The sequence below is a fragment of the Sparus aurata genome, chromosome 17 (assembly GCF_900880675.1).
Source record: "Sparus aurata chromosome 17, fSpaAur1.1, whole genome shotgun sequence".
Lineage (NCBI taxonomy): Eukaryota > Metazoa > Chordata > Actinopteri > Spariformes > Sparidae > Sparus > Sparus aurata.
The window spans coordinates 36,777,032-36,794,860 of NC_044203.1; the positions used below are offsets into that span (position 1 = coordinate 36,777,032).

At 38.8% G+C, this 17,829-nt stretch overlaps 1 protein-coding gene and 1 pseudogene across 3 annotated transcripts in view; both read left to right on the forward strand.

Moving 5' to 3' along the window:
- Window positions 1-17,829, forward strand: part of LOC115567153 (NACHT, LRR and PYD domains-containing protein 3-like) — a 54,990-nt gene that overhangs the window by 35,657 nt on the left and 1,504 nt on the right. Inside the window, exons 9-12 of one of the 3 annotated variants that reach the window (XM_030393445.1) lie at window positions 15,835-16,008; window positions 16,774-16,944; window positions 17,036-17,209; window positions 17,298-17,344. The exons of 1 other annotated variant lie outside the window; for it this stretch is intronic. In XM_030393445.1, coding sequence (XP_030249305.1) covers window positions 15,835-16,008; window positions 16,774-16,944; window positions 17,036-17,209; window positions 17,298-17,344 — 566 coding nt within the window. The remainder of the gene's footprint in view (window positions 1-15,834; window positions 16,009-16,773; window positions 16,945-17,035; window positions 17,210-17,297; window positions 17,345-17,829) is intronic. One more of the 3 variants, XM_030393444.1, reaches the window with a different exon arrangement.
- Window positions 1-17,829, forward strand: part of LOC115567151 (NACHT, LRR and PYD domains-containing protein 3-like) — an 88,383-nt pseudogene that overhangs the window by 18,843 nt on the left and 51,711 nt on the right.

Below are 17,829 nucleotides of genomic sequence, written 5' to 3' on the forward strand. Positions count from 1 at the left end.
ATGAAATGATGCCGATGGATTTAAACATGACAGTTCAGTAATTACACAGGATCAGTGTGTGAACAGTTTAGCATCGATGGTGCCACCAAGTGGCAGCAGCGCAGAAACTTCAATATTCATTATTCAGAATTCAGTTTGGTTAAATTTTTTATGTTTTACTTTCTGTCTGACCAACAGATATTTTATTTCCAGTGACAGAAATATCAGTTCATGTTAAACATTCCAACTCTGTGTATCATCTGTGCAACAATCCTGTGGACTTATTAACCTGTCATCTTTAACGTTTTGGTCTGGATTCAGATGTTATATTTTTAAATAAACTTAACATGAATGCATCATTGACTCGAATTTAGTTTGTGCACAATTTAACAGAAGTTGAATTTATTATCTTTCTATATTTTAAGTTGACCTAATTTAGTTTTACATTTTATTTACTTTTTCCTTTGTGAGTTTTAATCAGCGTCACAGAACTTTAGTGCTTCAGGTGGATATAATTGTTTGAAAATACTCATTTCTTATTTTGTTTTTTGTGGTCAGTTGGTATCGAATATTTTCGAGTATAATTTAAATTTAAATGTTACGGAAGTGGTTGAATGCTACTGTTAGCTAATGGGTTATCAAATATGCGGTTAAACTTCAATTATGGCCGACGTCTCTGGATTTTCACCATCCACTGTCTTTTAGTCATTGATCATCAAGAAAGCAGTGAAACAACAACAATTAGTCAGATTTCTTGTGACATCTGAGCTTCCTGTCCTGACCGTGATGTCACAGGAAAATGGCCGCCATGTGAATTTGGTCAATACTGTCTCCTTTACCTACAAAAACATAAAAAAGGTCGTCGGGGAGCTGAAAGTTTCTGACAAGAAAACTCATCATCTCTACTTCCTGTTGGCTTCATTATGTTTCATCTCCAGTCAAGAAACATTCAAATATCACGTTATTTAACTGTGTTTTCTGATTCAAATGTAATTTTGTAACAAGACCAAGAAGAAGAGCAAACCAGGAAGCAAATCCAAAGCCATCGTCATGGACTCCAGCAGCAACGAGGATGATGATGAGGAAGATGAGAAGGCGGGTGCTTCAGCTGAGGCTGAGGGATCAGATACAGAAGACAGACCATCAGAGAAGGAGGAGGACCAGTCGGACAAGTCGGAGGAGTCTGCAGACGAGGAGGAGGAGGATGAAGATGATGATGAGGTGAGGTTGTCCAGATGGTTTGATGAGACATTTTTAGATTTAAGGGGTTAAAACCAGGTGGAAACATGATAAAAACAAAGCAACCCACAGATCTCAGCATTATGATGTGTACCATCACACCTCTTTGGGCTTGAGTTTCCAGTTTCTCTCCGTATCTGCTGCTTTTGTCTTGTTATATCAGAATAAACTGAATATCTCTGTGTTTTGGAATGAAACATGATGTTTTGAACACCTCGCTTTAGTTTATTATGCTTTGGTAAATTATTTTCATGACTGTAAAAGAACACAATACAACAATTACAGTCAAATATACACATTGACCCTGAAGGTGCCACATCATCACCGACAGTAAAGAACATAAATGTTTGTATTCTTTAGGAAACTGTGAAGAACTTTTTCTCTTTTTTGGATGTTTCATAGATAAAACTATCATTTGCTTTCAGTAGCAGCACAAAGAAAATGATGATGAGTTGCTGCCTCCTCTACCTGCACCGTCACCTGACTATGAAAATAGTCACAAAAATCTAATTGTCTGCTAATCCTTGATACTGTGATTTCACTGGACATTTAAAACACAAAGAATTATGGGATACTCGTTTAAAAACAAACTGAAATCTGCAGTCAGAATAGCCAACAGTATGACTGGAGAAATATATTCACATCCTGCTGTTCCCCAGCAGAGGTCGATGAAGACTGGATTGCTTTGTTTCCCTTTTGGACACCAAGGAAGTAACACACACAGAGAGAGAACAGGAAAAAGGAAGTCACAAGGGAAGGGCAGAGAACAACAACAGACATTTAGACTGCAGAGTTAGTAGATGTTACAGAGACGCTTGTTCTCTTACTGATCGTTAAATCTGCTCATGCTCAAGAATGTGGACTCACCACTGAATCCACATTCTGTTAAGAGATGACACTGACAGTACGACGGCTGGAAACTCACTTATTGGTTGTGAAGGCAGGAGGCATTCTCAACATATGTTCTTCTGTTTTCTTCCAGGTCAGAAAGTTTGGCCCCTAACTCCTTCAACATTTTTCAACGGATTCACTCCATTCAAACACAGAACATTTATCTTAATTGGGAATCAATTGTCTATTTTTCCAATTGATATCATTCATAATTTCAGAGATATTTGACGTTTTTCTGCCTTTTTTCCCATACAAGCAGATGACAGAATCTTCAAAAATCTTAAATTTTCACACTTTTTCAAGCATTTTCAAAGCTCATCTAGTCATTCATCCTTCCAGATAGAAACTCCATTCAAACTGTTAAACATTCACAAAGATTAGGACTTTCTCCCCTGAATTCAACTTTTTCACAGCATTCAGACTTTTTGCACAGTCACAGTTCAAACATTGGAAACTTTTCAGCCACTTTGAGATTTTTGCATTGGTGTGTATGGGGTGGAATGCTGACAGCCAGAGTGCAGGGGCCAACTGACAGAGTGGAGGAGCTGCAAAAAATTCAGAAAATCTCGTCTTCGACTCGCTATCATTTCCACAATGTTCACTGCAGCAGAAAATAAAAACACCAGCTTGTAGGTACACTCGTGCTGGTGTTACAGTGGATCTCTGGAGGCAATCGGACAAAAACAAAAACTGACAGGAACACCGACCAACTGCTGCATTGAGTCCCATTAAACTGAGGAAAAATATCTAGAGGCAGACAAACACATCCACTTTTCTAAACTGCTCAACAAGACACATTTTTGACCACACACACACAAAAACTTCCCAAAGTGCTTAAAAGACTCTAGTATTTTCGACCATATCACTATTTGAGTGATAGCAGTTACTGTTTTGCAGAGAGAAGCATGATAATGTGAGGTGAGCCTCAGCTCAAATCATCAACTCTCACACTCCGTTACCAGGACCAACCTGGTGACCATCACCGTGGCAACCGAGATCAACTGGGTCAGCACACAGAGAGACAGATTTATCAATGAGTCAGTGTAATACACACACACACACACACACACACACACAGTATATTTCCCAACATTTTAACTATATTTAACTATTATCTTTTCATTTAAATATTGAAATGTTCCCAATCATCAATATATTATGATTTATTGAATTTCTCAGTCAGATTCAGAGTATTTGATTCATTCTCACTGTAACATCTCTTCATACTCCATCAGCTGCTTTTCAACACAAATTCAAGTCAGCATTGCAGTTTGTCTCAAAGCTTATATTCTATTTTTAATGCTTAATTCTACCAAACTATTAGGAAGTTTCATTCTCTTCAGACAAGACTTCAAATAAATTAAAGCCACCAATTCAGTTTGACTTTAGTTTTTCAACAAATCCTACATTATTTCACATTTTTCAGATATTGTGGACATTATTCAAAGTTTTCACAGCTTGCAATCCGCATTTGGCTTCAGCTGGTCAACAGGGAGCATTCACAACCGCAAGTTCTTCAGAACCCTTATTGATAGATGGCCATTGACCAAATGTTCCACCAGTGGCTACACCCTGGTGTCTTTGCTGTTTAGCAGACTTGATATGTTAAGACCAGACCACAGGTTAGTACAGCTGCACAGCCTCATTTCCACCTCTGACCTCATACGGTATCTATGCAAAGCCTGATGATGAGCAAACATTCTCTTTCCTCTCGTACAGTTTTATGGTAATCTGTAAACATATTCAGCCATGTTCTTGTTGAAAGGAGAGCATGCATATCCTACAAAGACCAAAGAGCTGTCAACACCAAGAACGATAATGATAACTATAGATGGACCATTTCAAAAGTCCACACCGCAACTACAACAACAACCATAGTGAGGAACGATATCATTCAGATCACGTTCAGAGTAACAACCATGTGTCTTTCATGTACTTCCATGTGATTAGGCAATACTGACTCAAGTGACTCAAGTGACTCGCACAGCCCGGTTCAATTTAGTGAGTAACTCATAATGACTCGAATCCTTAAAAGGAACCGTATTTACCAGCTCTAATAATCAGTAAACCGATATAAATCAGTATTTTCACCTGTTTTGTCTCTAAAAAGGAGACAGAAGTTTTGTTCTAGCGGAGAAGATTTTTTCCATATTAGAAATCCTGATAATTACTGTGTTGAAATTGTTGTGCGTCGTGTAGCTCCTGTCGTTATTTCTATCTATTTGTTTGTCAGCGTGGTTTTCTGATTGTTTTGTTCGTAACTTCATGTTTCTCTAAATGTTCTCAAATTCAGACTCGTGTTGAAATTAGATGAAGCCATTTTTGATTAACACACTTCGACTCGTGTCTTTCTGGATTTCTGCCTTTGAAATATTTACTCAGCTTATTTCCAGCAAGAAAGTTGAGATTCCCAACACACGATCAATGTTAAATATTCTATTAATGTTTAATATCTGTGAGCTGTCTGACGGTGCGAGAGCCTCGAAGGACTCAAAATGTCTCTGCAGTTGTTGAAGCTGCAGCTGCCCCCGTTTAAAGAGCTGATGAACTCTTCTGAGACCAGACTGTGGAAATGTGAGGAAACAACTTATCTGACTTTTATCATTTCACCTCTGAAATCACTTTATGTGTAGTTTTAGTGATGTTATTTATATTAAAACATTTTCAGTCGAGGTCTCAACTGAAAATCAGTCAAAGTGAATATGAGTTATTGAAATGTGAAGTTTAAACTAAAGCACTACTTGTACTTGAATATTCATATTTTATGCTTCAATACTTGTAGATCTGACTCTTGACTGCTGTTAAATACAGATGTTAGGATAAATATGATGATGATGATTTATTGTCTTTTTCTCCCTGGATTTCAGCTCTCAGTCCCACATGGATGTTGTACTCAGCTGAGCAGGAAAGTCTGCAGACAGTATTCAGGACTGAAGGAAACATCTGGAACGGAGTAAACTTTATAGGGTAAGAAATCAGAGTGATGTTCTTTTAAGAATGAAAAGAGAAGAACTGGCCAGTTCTTCTCTGTTCGTTGTTAGGGTTAGGACTTTAGACAATAAATAGCAGTAAGAGAACTTTGCTCATTTATTTTAGATTTAAGTACGACACATTATCTTAAGTAACAGGTCTGTTCTAGTGACACAAAGCAAACTGAGTGCAGATTAAGACAGTGATCTATTACAATAAGAGTCACTGCTGAATTTAACTGTGCATGCAAGATTACAGTTTAACACACACACACACACACACACACACACACACACAGATAAGAGTGCAACCAAGCCCACACCCTGTTGGTCAAACTGAAGAGGACGAGCTGTGTTGCCAGATTGGGTGATTTTAGGTCACATTGTGCTGGATAAAATGGGGTTGGGCTTCTTTTCTAAATACATTAAAAATGATATATTTATAAATTGTATCTATTAGTTTTGTAAACACATCCAGTAATTCAGCAGAAGGTCGACACATAGTATACAATTATTTAATATACATTAAATTCACATTCACTTATACATTTGATACTTTAATGCGTTTAATATCAGACACTTTAAGACTTTTACTCAAATACTTAAACTTTAACCAAAAAGCAACTATCTGACTGGAAACCTTCAAAACATCAACCCGACCTGGCAACAAAGAGTGAAAGTGAAAGTAGAAACGGCCGTTTTTCTACCTGCGTCAGGCTCGAGTCCAGCTGAAGGGTAAGTTAATGGACTTTGCTTTAAGAGACTAATAGAAGATTATTTGAACAGAACATGTAGAATAAAAACAGATCTGAGTTCAGATGTTCAGGAAAACAGTTTAGATCCTGAGAGAGACTCAACACAGACACAAAGATCTGATGTTAACAGGAAATAACTTCTGGGTGATATCTGCAGTGTAGAGGTTTATTTCATATTTCCTTCTTTTTAATATTTATTTAATGCTTAATAAATGATATTCAGGTGGTAACATCGAGTTGTTGAATCAAAGTGTGAAACTACAGACTGAGGACGTCAGTCAGGTATGCACTGCCATCTGGTGGTCATATAAAAGAAGTACATGGGTGGAGTACAAATGTAATGTCTGGGTTATTTGAGGGTGCAAACATTTTATATTTTATTATTTCAAATTATTTTAAAAACAAGCTTTATGAATTCTACAGAAAAAAAGCTCTTTATCAGATAACATGATATCAGAGCCAAACCTTGTCACCAAAGCCACAATAATTGCTACTTTGTCGCAAAGTTAGACTTATATCTATGTGTGTATATATATATATATATATATATATATATATATATATACATATATATATACATATGTATGTGTATATGTGTATATATGTACTGTATATTCATATATGTGTGTGTATAAATGTATATGTATATATGTATTTGAAAAGACAACCGAAGCCAAGGAGCACTTAAGGTGTAAAATTTGCTGCTGATTAAAGTTATCAGAAGTCAGATGTAAGTTTAACTGTTTGCTCTTGGTTGGAATAGGAGCAGCTCTGCAGTGGGGATCATTCTGACTGAAGTGGTTCTAAACAAATGATGTCTGCCACATCACCACAACAAACAGAGCAACATTAACAACATATTGTTCTGTTTCCAGCTGGTAAACATAAGTCCAATATTCCCCTCTCTACACTTCTCTATGGAGAGTTCATGAACATTTGTATCTTTCTCATTTTGAAGTTATGAATAAGTGTTTGATATGACCAGTTTATGATGAAGGTTGTCATTCATTGACAGTGATACGAAACCTTTATGATTTTTCTAGATTGAAGTGAAGCTTGTTGTAGTCTGAAGTGTTATTGATCTCCATCTCATAGATTTACTGAGGGCTTGAAGATGAGTGAATGTGGATCTGAGAGAGGATCAGCGTCTTCAACAATCAGCTTAAAGAGTGACCACTCCAAAGCCAACCCTCCAGTCTTCAGCAGTGAACCCAAACATTCACAAACAAGGTGAGAGCTTTACTGTCTGACTGAACCAAACTGAAAGCTGTTTGACTCATTTAATCTCAACCTGCTGTTTATTACATCATTTGTGATACCAGTATCAGGACTGTTGATGCTAATTACTGAAATACATGCACTACTCCAAATTCTGACTGGCTGCTTTCATGAATCATCTGTATTACTTGTATGTAATTCTGACATTCTTGTCTCATGTTATATTGAGTACATTGAATTAAACATTGGTCTAAATTAAGAGAATACTAGAATGATGACAAAGAAGTTAAGAGATGTTTGAAAAAAGAAATGGAATAAATTGGAGGAGTTTTAAAACATAGATTTTTAAAAATGTAATGATTTTAAAGAAGATTTCAGAATCAGCACCTCATTAGGGGTTGTTGATAACAGTTTGCAACACACAACCTCTTACCTGTTTACAGCATATAGTCATCTCTGTGTGTTGTTAACAAACCAACCAAACATTAGATTTGCCAGGCATGTAGATGAGAATATTAGTGGAAAATGTATTGTCATTGGCCATGTAAACAGCTCAGTCAAAATATTGTCTTTTTGTAATAAGGACAAAAAACAGCGATATATTAAACTGATGCATTTTCCTTAAAAGCGGCCACTGTTACTTTATGGATCGTGCTAACTTTGCACCCCCCACCTCCGTTGCAGAAGTTTAGGGGAAGATGACATTTGTCATGATCTGGTTCATGAGCCATGACAAAAACCCTGCTGGAAAAAACAGCATAGACCAACATATGTTGTGTTTTGGTGTGGTCTATGCTGGTTTTTCCATCAGGGAAAGAGGAGACATGGTTCCAATGGAAAGGTTTACAGGTTTATTAAATGAAAAACAAGAACTCCAAATGCATGATGGGGTTATGAGGTGTGTGACTTACTAAACTAAACTACTGAAAAGGCTGAAGCCATCTAAACATGACTATGGTGCTGAGGGGTGAGGATGACAGAGAGAGACGTGATGTGCTGCTCTTTCACAATTTGGAGACATCTCAGGTGCTCTCACTTGTCTTAATTAATTCACCCAGCTAATCAAGAACCTGCAATGATGAAACACACACATGGCAGGCAGGAGGCCATCACACTTTAAAAAAAGAAGGAAATGAGCAAGCGTCCTACATCTCTCCTATCAAACATGATTTTCACAAACCATAGACAGGATGAACTTAACTTTTCTGTTTGTTGCACCGACACACTTTGTTTCTGCTCTGGTTAGATTTCACCACAAAAGACGCTTGTCTAGTATTTGGAAAACATCCTGTTCTGTTGGCGTGAATTACCCTGTTTTGGTCACTACAAACACAGCAGGAGATAGTTGAATTCAACTATATCTCTTAATAAACTCAGCATTCCATCAAAATATACTGCAACTATATGAAGTCTTGTGGTGTTTCCAAGATGCCCATAAATCATATTTCCCTGGTGTAAGGGAACAAGCTTGTTCACATCACTCAGCCCTGTCACTGACCTTTTTTGTAGACGCACTGAAGACCTGAAGATGAGTGAATGTGGATCTGAGAGAGGTTCAGCGTCTTCAACAATCAGCTTGAAGAGTGACCACTCCAGAGGCATTCCTCCAGTCTTCAGCAGTGAACCCAAACATTCACAAACGAGGTAAGAGCTTTACTGTCTGACTGAATGAAACTGAAAGCTGTTTGACTCATTTAATCTCAACCTGCTGTATATTAATCATTTATGATACCAGTATCAGGCATGTTGATGGTAATTGCTGAAATACATGCACTACTCCACATTGTGACTGGTTGCCTTCATGAATCATCTCTATTATTTGTATGTAATCTTGACATTCTTGTCTAAGGTTATATTGAGTACACTGGTCTGAATTAAAAGAAAACTAGAATGATGACAAACAAGTCTGAGTTTAAAGAAGATTTCATGCATAACATAATTCATGCATCACTGAAATAACTGACAAGGCTGAAGTCAACTAAACAAGACCATGGTGCTGAGGGGTGAGGATGAGAGAGAGAGACGTGATGTGCTGCTCTTTCACAACGGGGAGACATCTCAGGTGCTCTCACATGTCTGAATTAATTAACCTCGCCTACCGAGAACCTGCAGGAATGCAGCCAAACAACAACCAGCAAGGATGAAACACACACAATGCAAGCGGGAGGCCATCACACATTTAAAAAAAGAGAAGGAAATGAGCAAGAGTCCTACATCTCTCCTAACAAACATGATTTTCACAAACCGCAGACAGGATGAACTTAACTTTTCTGTTTGTTGCACTGACACACTTTGTTTCTGCTCTGGTTAGATTTCACCACAAAAAACACTTGTCTAGTATTTGGAAAACATCCTGTTCTGTTGGTGTGAATGACCTGTTTTGATCACTACAAACACAGCAGGAGATAGTTGAATTCAACTATATCTCTTAATAAACTCAGCATTCCATCCAAATATACTGCAACTATATGAAGCTTTGTGGTGTTTCCAAGATGCCCATAAATCATATTTCCCTGGTGTAAGGGAACAAGCTTGTTCACATCACTCAGCCCTGTCACTGACCTTTTTTGTAGACGCACTGAAGACCTGAAGATGAGTGAATGTGGATCTGAGAGAGGATCAGCATCTTCAACAATCAGCTTGAAGAGTGACCACTCCAGAGGCATTCCTCCAGTCTTCAGCAGTGAACCCAAACATTCACAAACGAGGTAAGAGCTTTACTGTCTGACTGAATGAAACTGAAAGCTGTTTGACTCATTTAATCTCAACCTGCTGTATATTAATCATTTATGATACCAGTATCAGGCCTGTTGATGGTAATTGCTGAAATACATGCACTACTCCACATTGTGACTGGTTGCCTTCATGAATCATCTCTATTATTTGTATGTAATCTTGACATTCTTGTCTCAGGTTATATTGAGTACACTGGTCTGAATTAAAAGAAAACTAGAATGATGACAAACAAGTCTGAGTTTAAAGAAGATTTCATGCATAACATAATTCATGCATCACTGAAACTACTGACAAGGCTGAAGTCAACTAAACAAGACCATGGTGCTGAGGGGTGAGGATGAGAGAGAGAGAGAGAGACATGATGTGCTGCTCTTTCACAACGGGGAGACATCTCAGGTGCTCTCACTTGTCTGAATTAATTAACCCCGCCTACCAAGAACCTGCAGGAATGCAGCCAAACAATAACCAGCAATGATGAAACACACACAATGCAAGCGGGAGGCCATCACACATTTAAAAAAAGAGAAGGAAATGAGCAAGAGTCCTACATCTCTCCTAACAAGCATGATTTTCACAAACCACGGATGAATTTAACTTTTCTGTTTGTTGCACTGACACACTTTGTTTCTGCTCTGGTTAGATTTTAGCACAAAATCACCTTTCTACTGTTTGGAAAACAAACTGTTCTGTTGGCTTGAAATACCTGTTTTGGTCACTACAAACACAGCAGGAGATAGTTGAATTAAACTGTTTTATTGTAGTACTGAGCATTTCATCAAAATATACTACTATTATATGGAGCCTTGTGGTGTTTCACATGCCCAGCCCATAAATCATATTTTCCTGGTGTAAGGGAACGAGCTTTTTCGAGACAGATCCCAGAAGAAAAATCACTTCACCATCCTTTTTATTATAAGTTTTTTTTTCTGTGTGTAAAAAAAATGTTGTGAATAAGATTGTGATATCTGTCAAAATGACTGCAATATGTAATTGTTTTTCACATCACTCAGCCCTGTCACTGACCTTTTTTGTAGACGCATTGAAGACCTGAAGATGAGTGAATGTGGATCTGAGAGAGGATCAGCATCTTCAACAATCAGCTTGAAGAGTGACCGCTCCAGAGGCATTCCTCCAGTCTTCAGCAGTGAACCCCAACATTCTAAAACGAGGTAAAAACTTTACTCCCTGACTGAATGAAACTGATAGCTGTTTGACTCATTTAGTCTCAACCTGCTTTGTATTAATCATTTGTGATACCAGTATCAGGCACGTTGATGCTAATTACTAAAATACATGCACTACTAAGGACTCTACAAGTAAATTAAACAATAATCATGAGATGTACTTAACGTAGATGACTTGGTCAGCAGATGTACAAAAAGCAATTAAAGAACAGGTTGTTTTTAGAGATGGATGATCTGATGGATGTAGAATAGAATCGATCTTAAAGGCGTCCAGTATCTACTTTTCAGACAAATCATGAGCCCCATTCACATGGATGCGGCAACTCACCGAGTGTTAGTGATGAAAATAAATCTTATCGACGGTCAGCCTTCCAGACCGAGACTTCAGTGAACTTTCCCCCACATAACAGCCTCCGCCAGCAAGAAGACAGCTTCCAGTTTACTGATGGAGAATCTTTAATTATGTAATTTAACGCGAAAAATGTGACTTCGTAGCTTTCCAGGATGTTGAGTGGGTCAGGATCCCAAGCACTAAACATTACCACAGCATCCATATGATTATAAACTGTCTGCAGGTTTAGATTAACAGGACAACACCTTGCAAACACCTCGAAAACACTGTACCGTCACGCCTGTTTAGGAGATGCAGCGCCGGCTTTCTGTGTAAATTACACAACGCTTCGTCTTTAAGGCGGAGATGCTTAGCACTGTGTGAATGACCATCGGCGAAGAACTGTCAAGGGTCATGAGATCCAGTGCAATATATCAGAACATCAAACAAGCATGATATAAATAAATATTAAATCAAATCCACGATCTCATAAATCAAGATCCTAAAATAACATGAATTAAAATGATTAAAACATTTTCTGTATGCAATAGGTAGAATGTTTAAATCTAGAGGGACAACTCATTTTTGGATGCTGCTTGTACTAAGATATGGACTAAGAAATAGATATTTACTTTTTCAGTGACCAGAATACATCAATCATGCAGCAGAACCAGGACACTCTGAAGGTAGGCAGTGATTTAAAAATCTACTTATCTTAATGATTGATTATTGTCATCTTTTCATATTGTTCATCATGGTTCATCAAGTCACAGAGGTTCACTAACTAGCGAAAGGGCCACAAATGGTTAAAAGTAGGAATTTTTGAGCAAATGTACTGATTCATTTGATACCATTTTTTTTTTAACAATAGCACAGTGGTATACATGGCATTTTTTTACACAATGATTATAGTGTCATCACAGTAAAATTGTAATTGTACAAAATATAACTGCTAATACTGTATGATGTAGACCTACGCCTGAGAGAATATGATGCTGATATTTTAGATATTTTTTTTATTTTATATATATTTTTTTTATATTTTTGTCAGGCATTTGAATCTAAAGCCATGGCTTTAGTAAAGAAAGCTCTGAGAGCCCATACGAAGGTCCTTTCTGCTGAACACAAAGAATTGTTTGAAGAAGACAAGCAGGAGGACGTACTCGATGATCAACCGATGGAGATTGATGAAGTAACTAACGAAGCAGCTCTGAAGATTGCCCTCCATATCTTGAGGTCCATGAATGAGGATGAACATGCACACACTCTTGAGCGAAGTAAGAGAAGACTGCATGTTACTTTATGGGTTTGTGTTAGGAGAGACGTCACTAAGTCGGACCACTGATACTCAATGAATGTTACACGTCAAGTTTCAACCAATTTGACCATTTCTGAGGTGTCAATAAAGAATAATTGAGTGATTAGGGGAGATTTTAATGTAAGCATTAGGGATGCAAGATATGGAGTCTTTTCATCTGAATACCATAGCCTATAATTACCAATAATTATATAATAATACTGATTGCAACAAATAACTGATGAAAAATGCTAATTGTTCATTTATGAATTTGTGTTTTAAAAAGTTCCAGACATATAGTTTATCTCAGAATCAGAATCAGAAATCCTTTAATGTCCCGCAGATGGGGAAATTTGTTTGTCGCGACAGCAGAATATTACAAGACAAAGCAATAGCAAAATAGACAAAATAATTAAAAAGGAAAGAAAAATAGAATCGACGTATATACATATTTACATGAATAGTGCAAAAAAAAAATCTGCACCTAAGGCTAATAAATGCTTCGCTGTAGTGAGTTAAGATCAAAGAATTTTAGTTAAGAGCGAAGCATTGAGATCTAACATCTACATGACGTCAGTATAACCCACAAAACCAAAGAGCAGTTCTGACTCTTCAAATATTCATTTATTTTTTCTCGTGAAATACATTGAAAAATGTCAGACACACTTATTTTAGAATAATTGCTTTGACATAATCAAATGAGACCCGACAATTATATTGATTAAAGCAACCACATCATACAGGGCAGGTAGGGACATGTCTGCAAGTAGCAGCTGCTCCAGAGAGAATCCCGGGACTGGTCATCTGGTCATCAAGTGCAAAAAATGTGTGCTTTTGTCTGTAACTGCTTGGGCCCTTGGGTTATCTTTAGAAAACTTCATTCAATTTTCAAACAATTTTTTTAGGCACGTGGAGCACTCATCTTTTTTGATGTCGCAAAGCTGGCTGCTGCTGCTCCCTGTTTCTTTAGTAGACTTTCATGGCAATAACGACCTTTTAAGATTTGTTGACTTCATTGCTCCTCTCCGACTTTTAAAAAGGCATAGTGCCACCATCTATATTGGGGAAACAATAATAATTAATAATTAAAATCTCCCATTATCTGGTGGATACATTTTCAGGCATCCCTTATTAGTACGTTAGCATGCTAGAAGCGCAATTGAGCCAACTCGCAGGTGTGAAGCAGATGAATGTTGAGGAAAGTGCAAAAACATATCTTCGAGTGAAAGTCACTTTAGCAATGTAATGAACATTTCGATCTCATCAGAACTGATAGGAGGGATACCAAGAGGGAAAAGCACATGACAAATTGTCCTTGTTGTTGATGTTACACATTTCTGTCCTGTTAGGTCATTATGGAGAAATTTTCATGTACCAGAAGAAACTGAGATCTTTCCTGAAGAGTAAGAATGAATTCATATCAGAAGTAAGTACACAGCAGTGGCCTGTGCCTCTTAAAAAGATTTATACAAAGCTCTACCTGATTGAGGGGGACAATGGAGAAGTCAACAAAGAACATGAAGTGAGACAAATTGAGACAGCATTCAATCGCCGCAAGTCTTCGGAAACCCAGATCAAGTGTGAGGACATCTTCAAGCCCTTACCCAACCAACAAGGCAAACCAATCAGAACGGTGCTCACCAAGGGGATAGCAGGCATCGGCAAAACTGTGTCGGTACAGAAGTTCATACTGGGCTGGTCAGAGGAGAAGACTAATCAAGACATCCAGCTCCTGTTTTCACTTCCTTTTAGAGAGCTGAATTTGATCAAACATGAAAGAAGAAGTTTGATGGAGCTCCTGTACGACTTCTCTCCAGGCCTGGAAGAATCTCGAATCACAGAACTGAATACGTACAAAGTCCTGTTTGTACTGGACGGTCTCGATGAGTGCAGACTCCCTCTGGATTTCAAGGAAAATGAGAGATGCTGTGATGCGACACAGTCGGCCTCAGTGGACGAGCTGCTGACAAACCTCATTGCAGGTAACTTGTTACCGGAAGCAAATCTGTGGATAACGACCCGACATGCGGCAGCCAGCTGCATCCCTCAACTGTATGTGGATCGGATGACCGAGATACGAGGCTTCAACAACCTACAGAAGGAGGAGTACTTCAACAAGAAAATTGAGAATGAAACCTTAGCCAAAAGAGTAATCGCAAACATAAAGTCTGCAAGAAGTCTCTACATCATGTGCCATGTACCAGTGTTTTGCTGGATTTCCTCCATCGTCCTGGGAGAAATGTGTGCCAAAGCAGCAGGAGGGAAAATGCCAAAGACTTTGACTCAGATGTACATCTACTTTCTGTCCCATCAGACCGCTCAGAAACAAGTCAAGTACTCTGAAGATCAACAACTGGACTCCCAGGAGAATGACGAGGTGATTATGTCACTTGGGAAGTTGGCCTTCCAGCAGCTGGAGAAAGGCAACCTGATCTTCTATGAGGAAGATCTTAGAGACTGTGGGATTGATGTCAAAGAAGCGTCTGTCTACTCAGGAGTGTTCACTCAAGTCTTTAGGGAAGAATGCTGTATGCAGCATAAAGTCTTCTGCTTTGTGCATCTGTCTGTCCAAGAGTTTCTTGCAGCTTTGTACGTCCATGTGATGTACACGGTCGAAGGTATGAACCTGTTGATGAAGGAATCTCAACAGATGACTCAAAGCAAGCCTGTATTTGATTTGCACAAAGCTGCAGTGGACAGAGCCTTACAAAGTAAAATGGCCACCTCGATCTCTTCCTGCGTTTCCTCCTCGGACTCTCTCTGGAGTCCAGTCAGGATCTGCTCAGAGGCCTGAAGATTCAGGTAGAAACCAGCAACACACAAAGTCACTGGGAAACCATCGAGTACATCAAGAAAGAAGTAAATCAGTCTCATCCTCCAGAGAAGTACATCAATCTCTTTCACTGTCTGAATGAGTTGAACGACCACTCTCTGGTGGAGGAGATCCAGACTCACTTGGACTCAGAGCGAGACTTAGTGATGGACGATCGCTCTGCAGCTAAGTGGGCAGCTCTGGTCTTTGTGTTGCTGACCTCACCAGAGAAACCAGAAGAGATCGACCTCAAGAAATACTCCAGAACAAAGACAGGCCTTCTTGGACTCCTTCCAGCTATCAAAGCATCCATGTCTGCAAAGCAAGTGTCTCAGATAATTTTCTAATTATTCATTTTTAAGAACTATCACTTGAAGGGTCAGATTTTTAATTACAAGTTAACTTTGTCTTTCTGTTTATCAGGTTGGATGATTGTAATCTCACTGCAGACTGCTCTGAGGTGCTGGCCTCCATTCTCAGCTCGAGTGCTAATGAGCTGACTCATTTAAACTTAAGTGACAACAGCTTACAAGACTCAGGAATTGAGCATCTCTGCATCGGACTCCAAAGCCAAAACTGCAGACTTAAGACACTGAGGTGAGTCGATGCTGAAGCTGATGATAATGTGACTTTAACATCCGGAAACAGCCCCACTTCTAAGGCCCAGCCCTTAAATCTTCCCACCAACATGTTTCACTGTCGGTTTGAAACACTGTGGTATCATTCTCTCTTCTGTTCGTCTCCTCTGTGTCAGTTACTGACACTTATGTAAAGCTTGGATTCACCAGTAAATGGACTGTTTTCATCATCCACTGTGAAATTCTGGTATGTCTTCTTAGCCCACCATAAGTGTCCTTGTTTTCCTCCTGAGAAGTGGTTTAGAAATTGCTCCTCATCCTATACTAGACAACAAGAAAGTCTTCTTTTGACAGTTTGACAGCCGATTAGAGTCTTGTGTTGTTTGTATCTCTCTATGGAGACTTTGATTTACTTCCCGAGTCCTTAAAATGTAAGATTTTCTTTGGCTTTGTTTAGCAACAATATTCAAGATTTCATTGTGGTCTTGGACTTTCAAACCCCACAGTATTATCACGCTTTTTAAACAGTTTTACTACTTATAAGACAAGGCAATATAGTACAATCATAAACAAAAGCCTGCAAATTCATTGCAGCCAACAAGTTCCTAATCATATTTTGAAGTGTTAATTAGCTTTGTGGTATTTCTACTAGCATGTGTGATGAAACCAAACGACAGAGGTCAGGCTTGTGCTTTGTGATCAGTAAGATATAACCAAAAGATACCGAAGCACCAAGTTCCACTGAACATTATATTTATTACTATTATGCTGTTTGTCCTTTCAGGTTGAACCGATGCGGACTCACCCAGAAAGGCTGTGAGAAACTGGCTTCAGTCCTGAGCTGTCCCACATCACTTAGAGAGCTGGACTTGAGTGACAACAACATTGAGGACTCCGGAGTGCAGCAGCTCTCCACTGGACTGGGAAATGTGTGCTGTAAACTGGAAATTCTGAGGTATCACTCAGAGAAGACTATTAATGCTTGTTTAGTATTTTTGAAGCATATCAACCATCACTTAAGGATGAATTCTGTCACTCTGTCACAGGTTGTCGTTCTGTTACATCACAGAGAAAGGTTGTGTCTCTTTGGCCTGGGCGGTGAAGTCCAACCCATCACACCTGAGCGAGCTGGACCTGAGCTACAATCACCTCGGAGAATCAGGAGTGAAGCTGATCTCTGAAGCTTTGGAAGAAGGACGAAGTGAACTGACTAAACTCAGGTGAAGAAGACAGTCTAATGTTGATTTTGTTTTGAGTTCTTACTGCTGGAATATTATCCAGACTGATGTGTTTCTTTCTGCCCCACAGAGTCGACCACAATTCAGAACACTGGTTTAAGCCAGGACTGAGACGATGTAAGTAGTGAATTTTTCTGCAAAAGTCACTGATGATTAGAAAGCTTTCTGTTGATGTGTGGAAACTGAAAATGAACTTTTTGATTGTGGTTGTAAACATTTTTTCTAACCAGAAAGAAACGATCACAGTAAGTGTTTATAGGGCGGCTGTGGCTCAGTGGGTAGAGCGGGTTGTCTAGTGATCGGAAGGTCACTGGTTCGAATCTGGCTCCCCTTAGCTGCATGTGGAAGTGTCCTTGAGCAAGATACTGCTCCTGATGAGCAGTTGGTGCCTTGCATGGCAGCCTCCATCATGAGGTCACCAGTCTGTCAGTAGACTGGAAAAGCGCTATAAAAATGCAAGACCATTTACCATTAGGAGCTACTCATTTCTATTGTTGAGGCTACACTCATAACAATAGACTAGTATTCATTACTGTGAACCTGATCTAGTTGGAGGTTTCCTGCAATATAGACACCCACCAGCCATATATAAGCAAGCATAA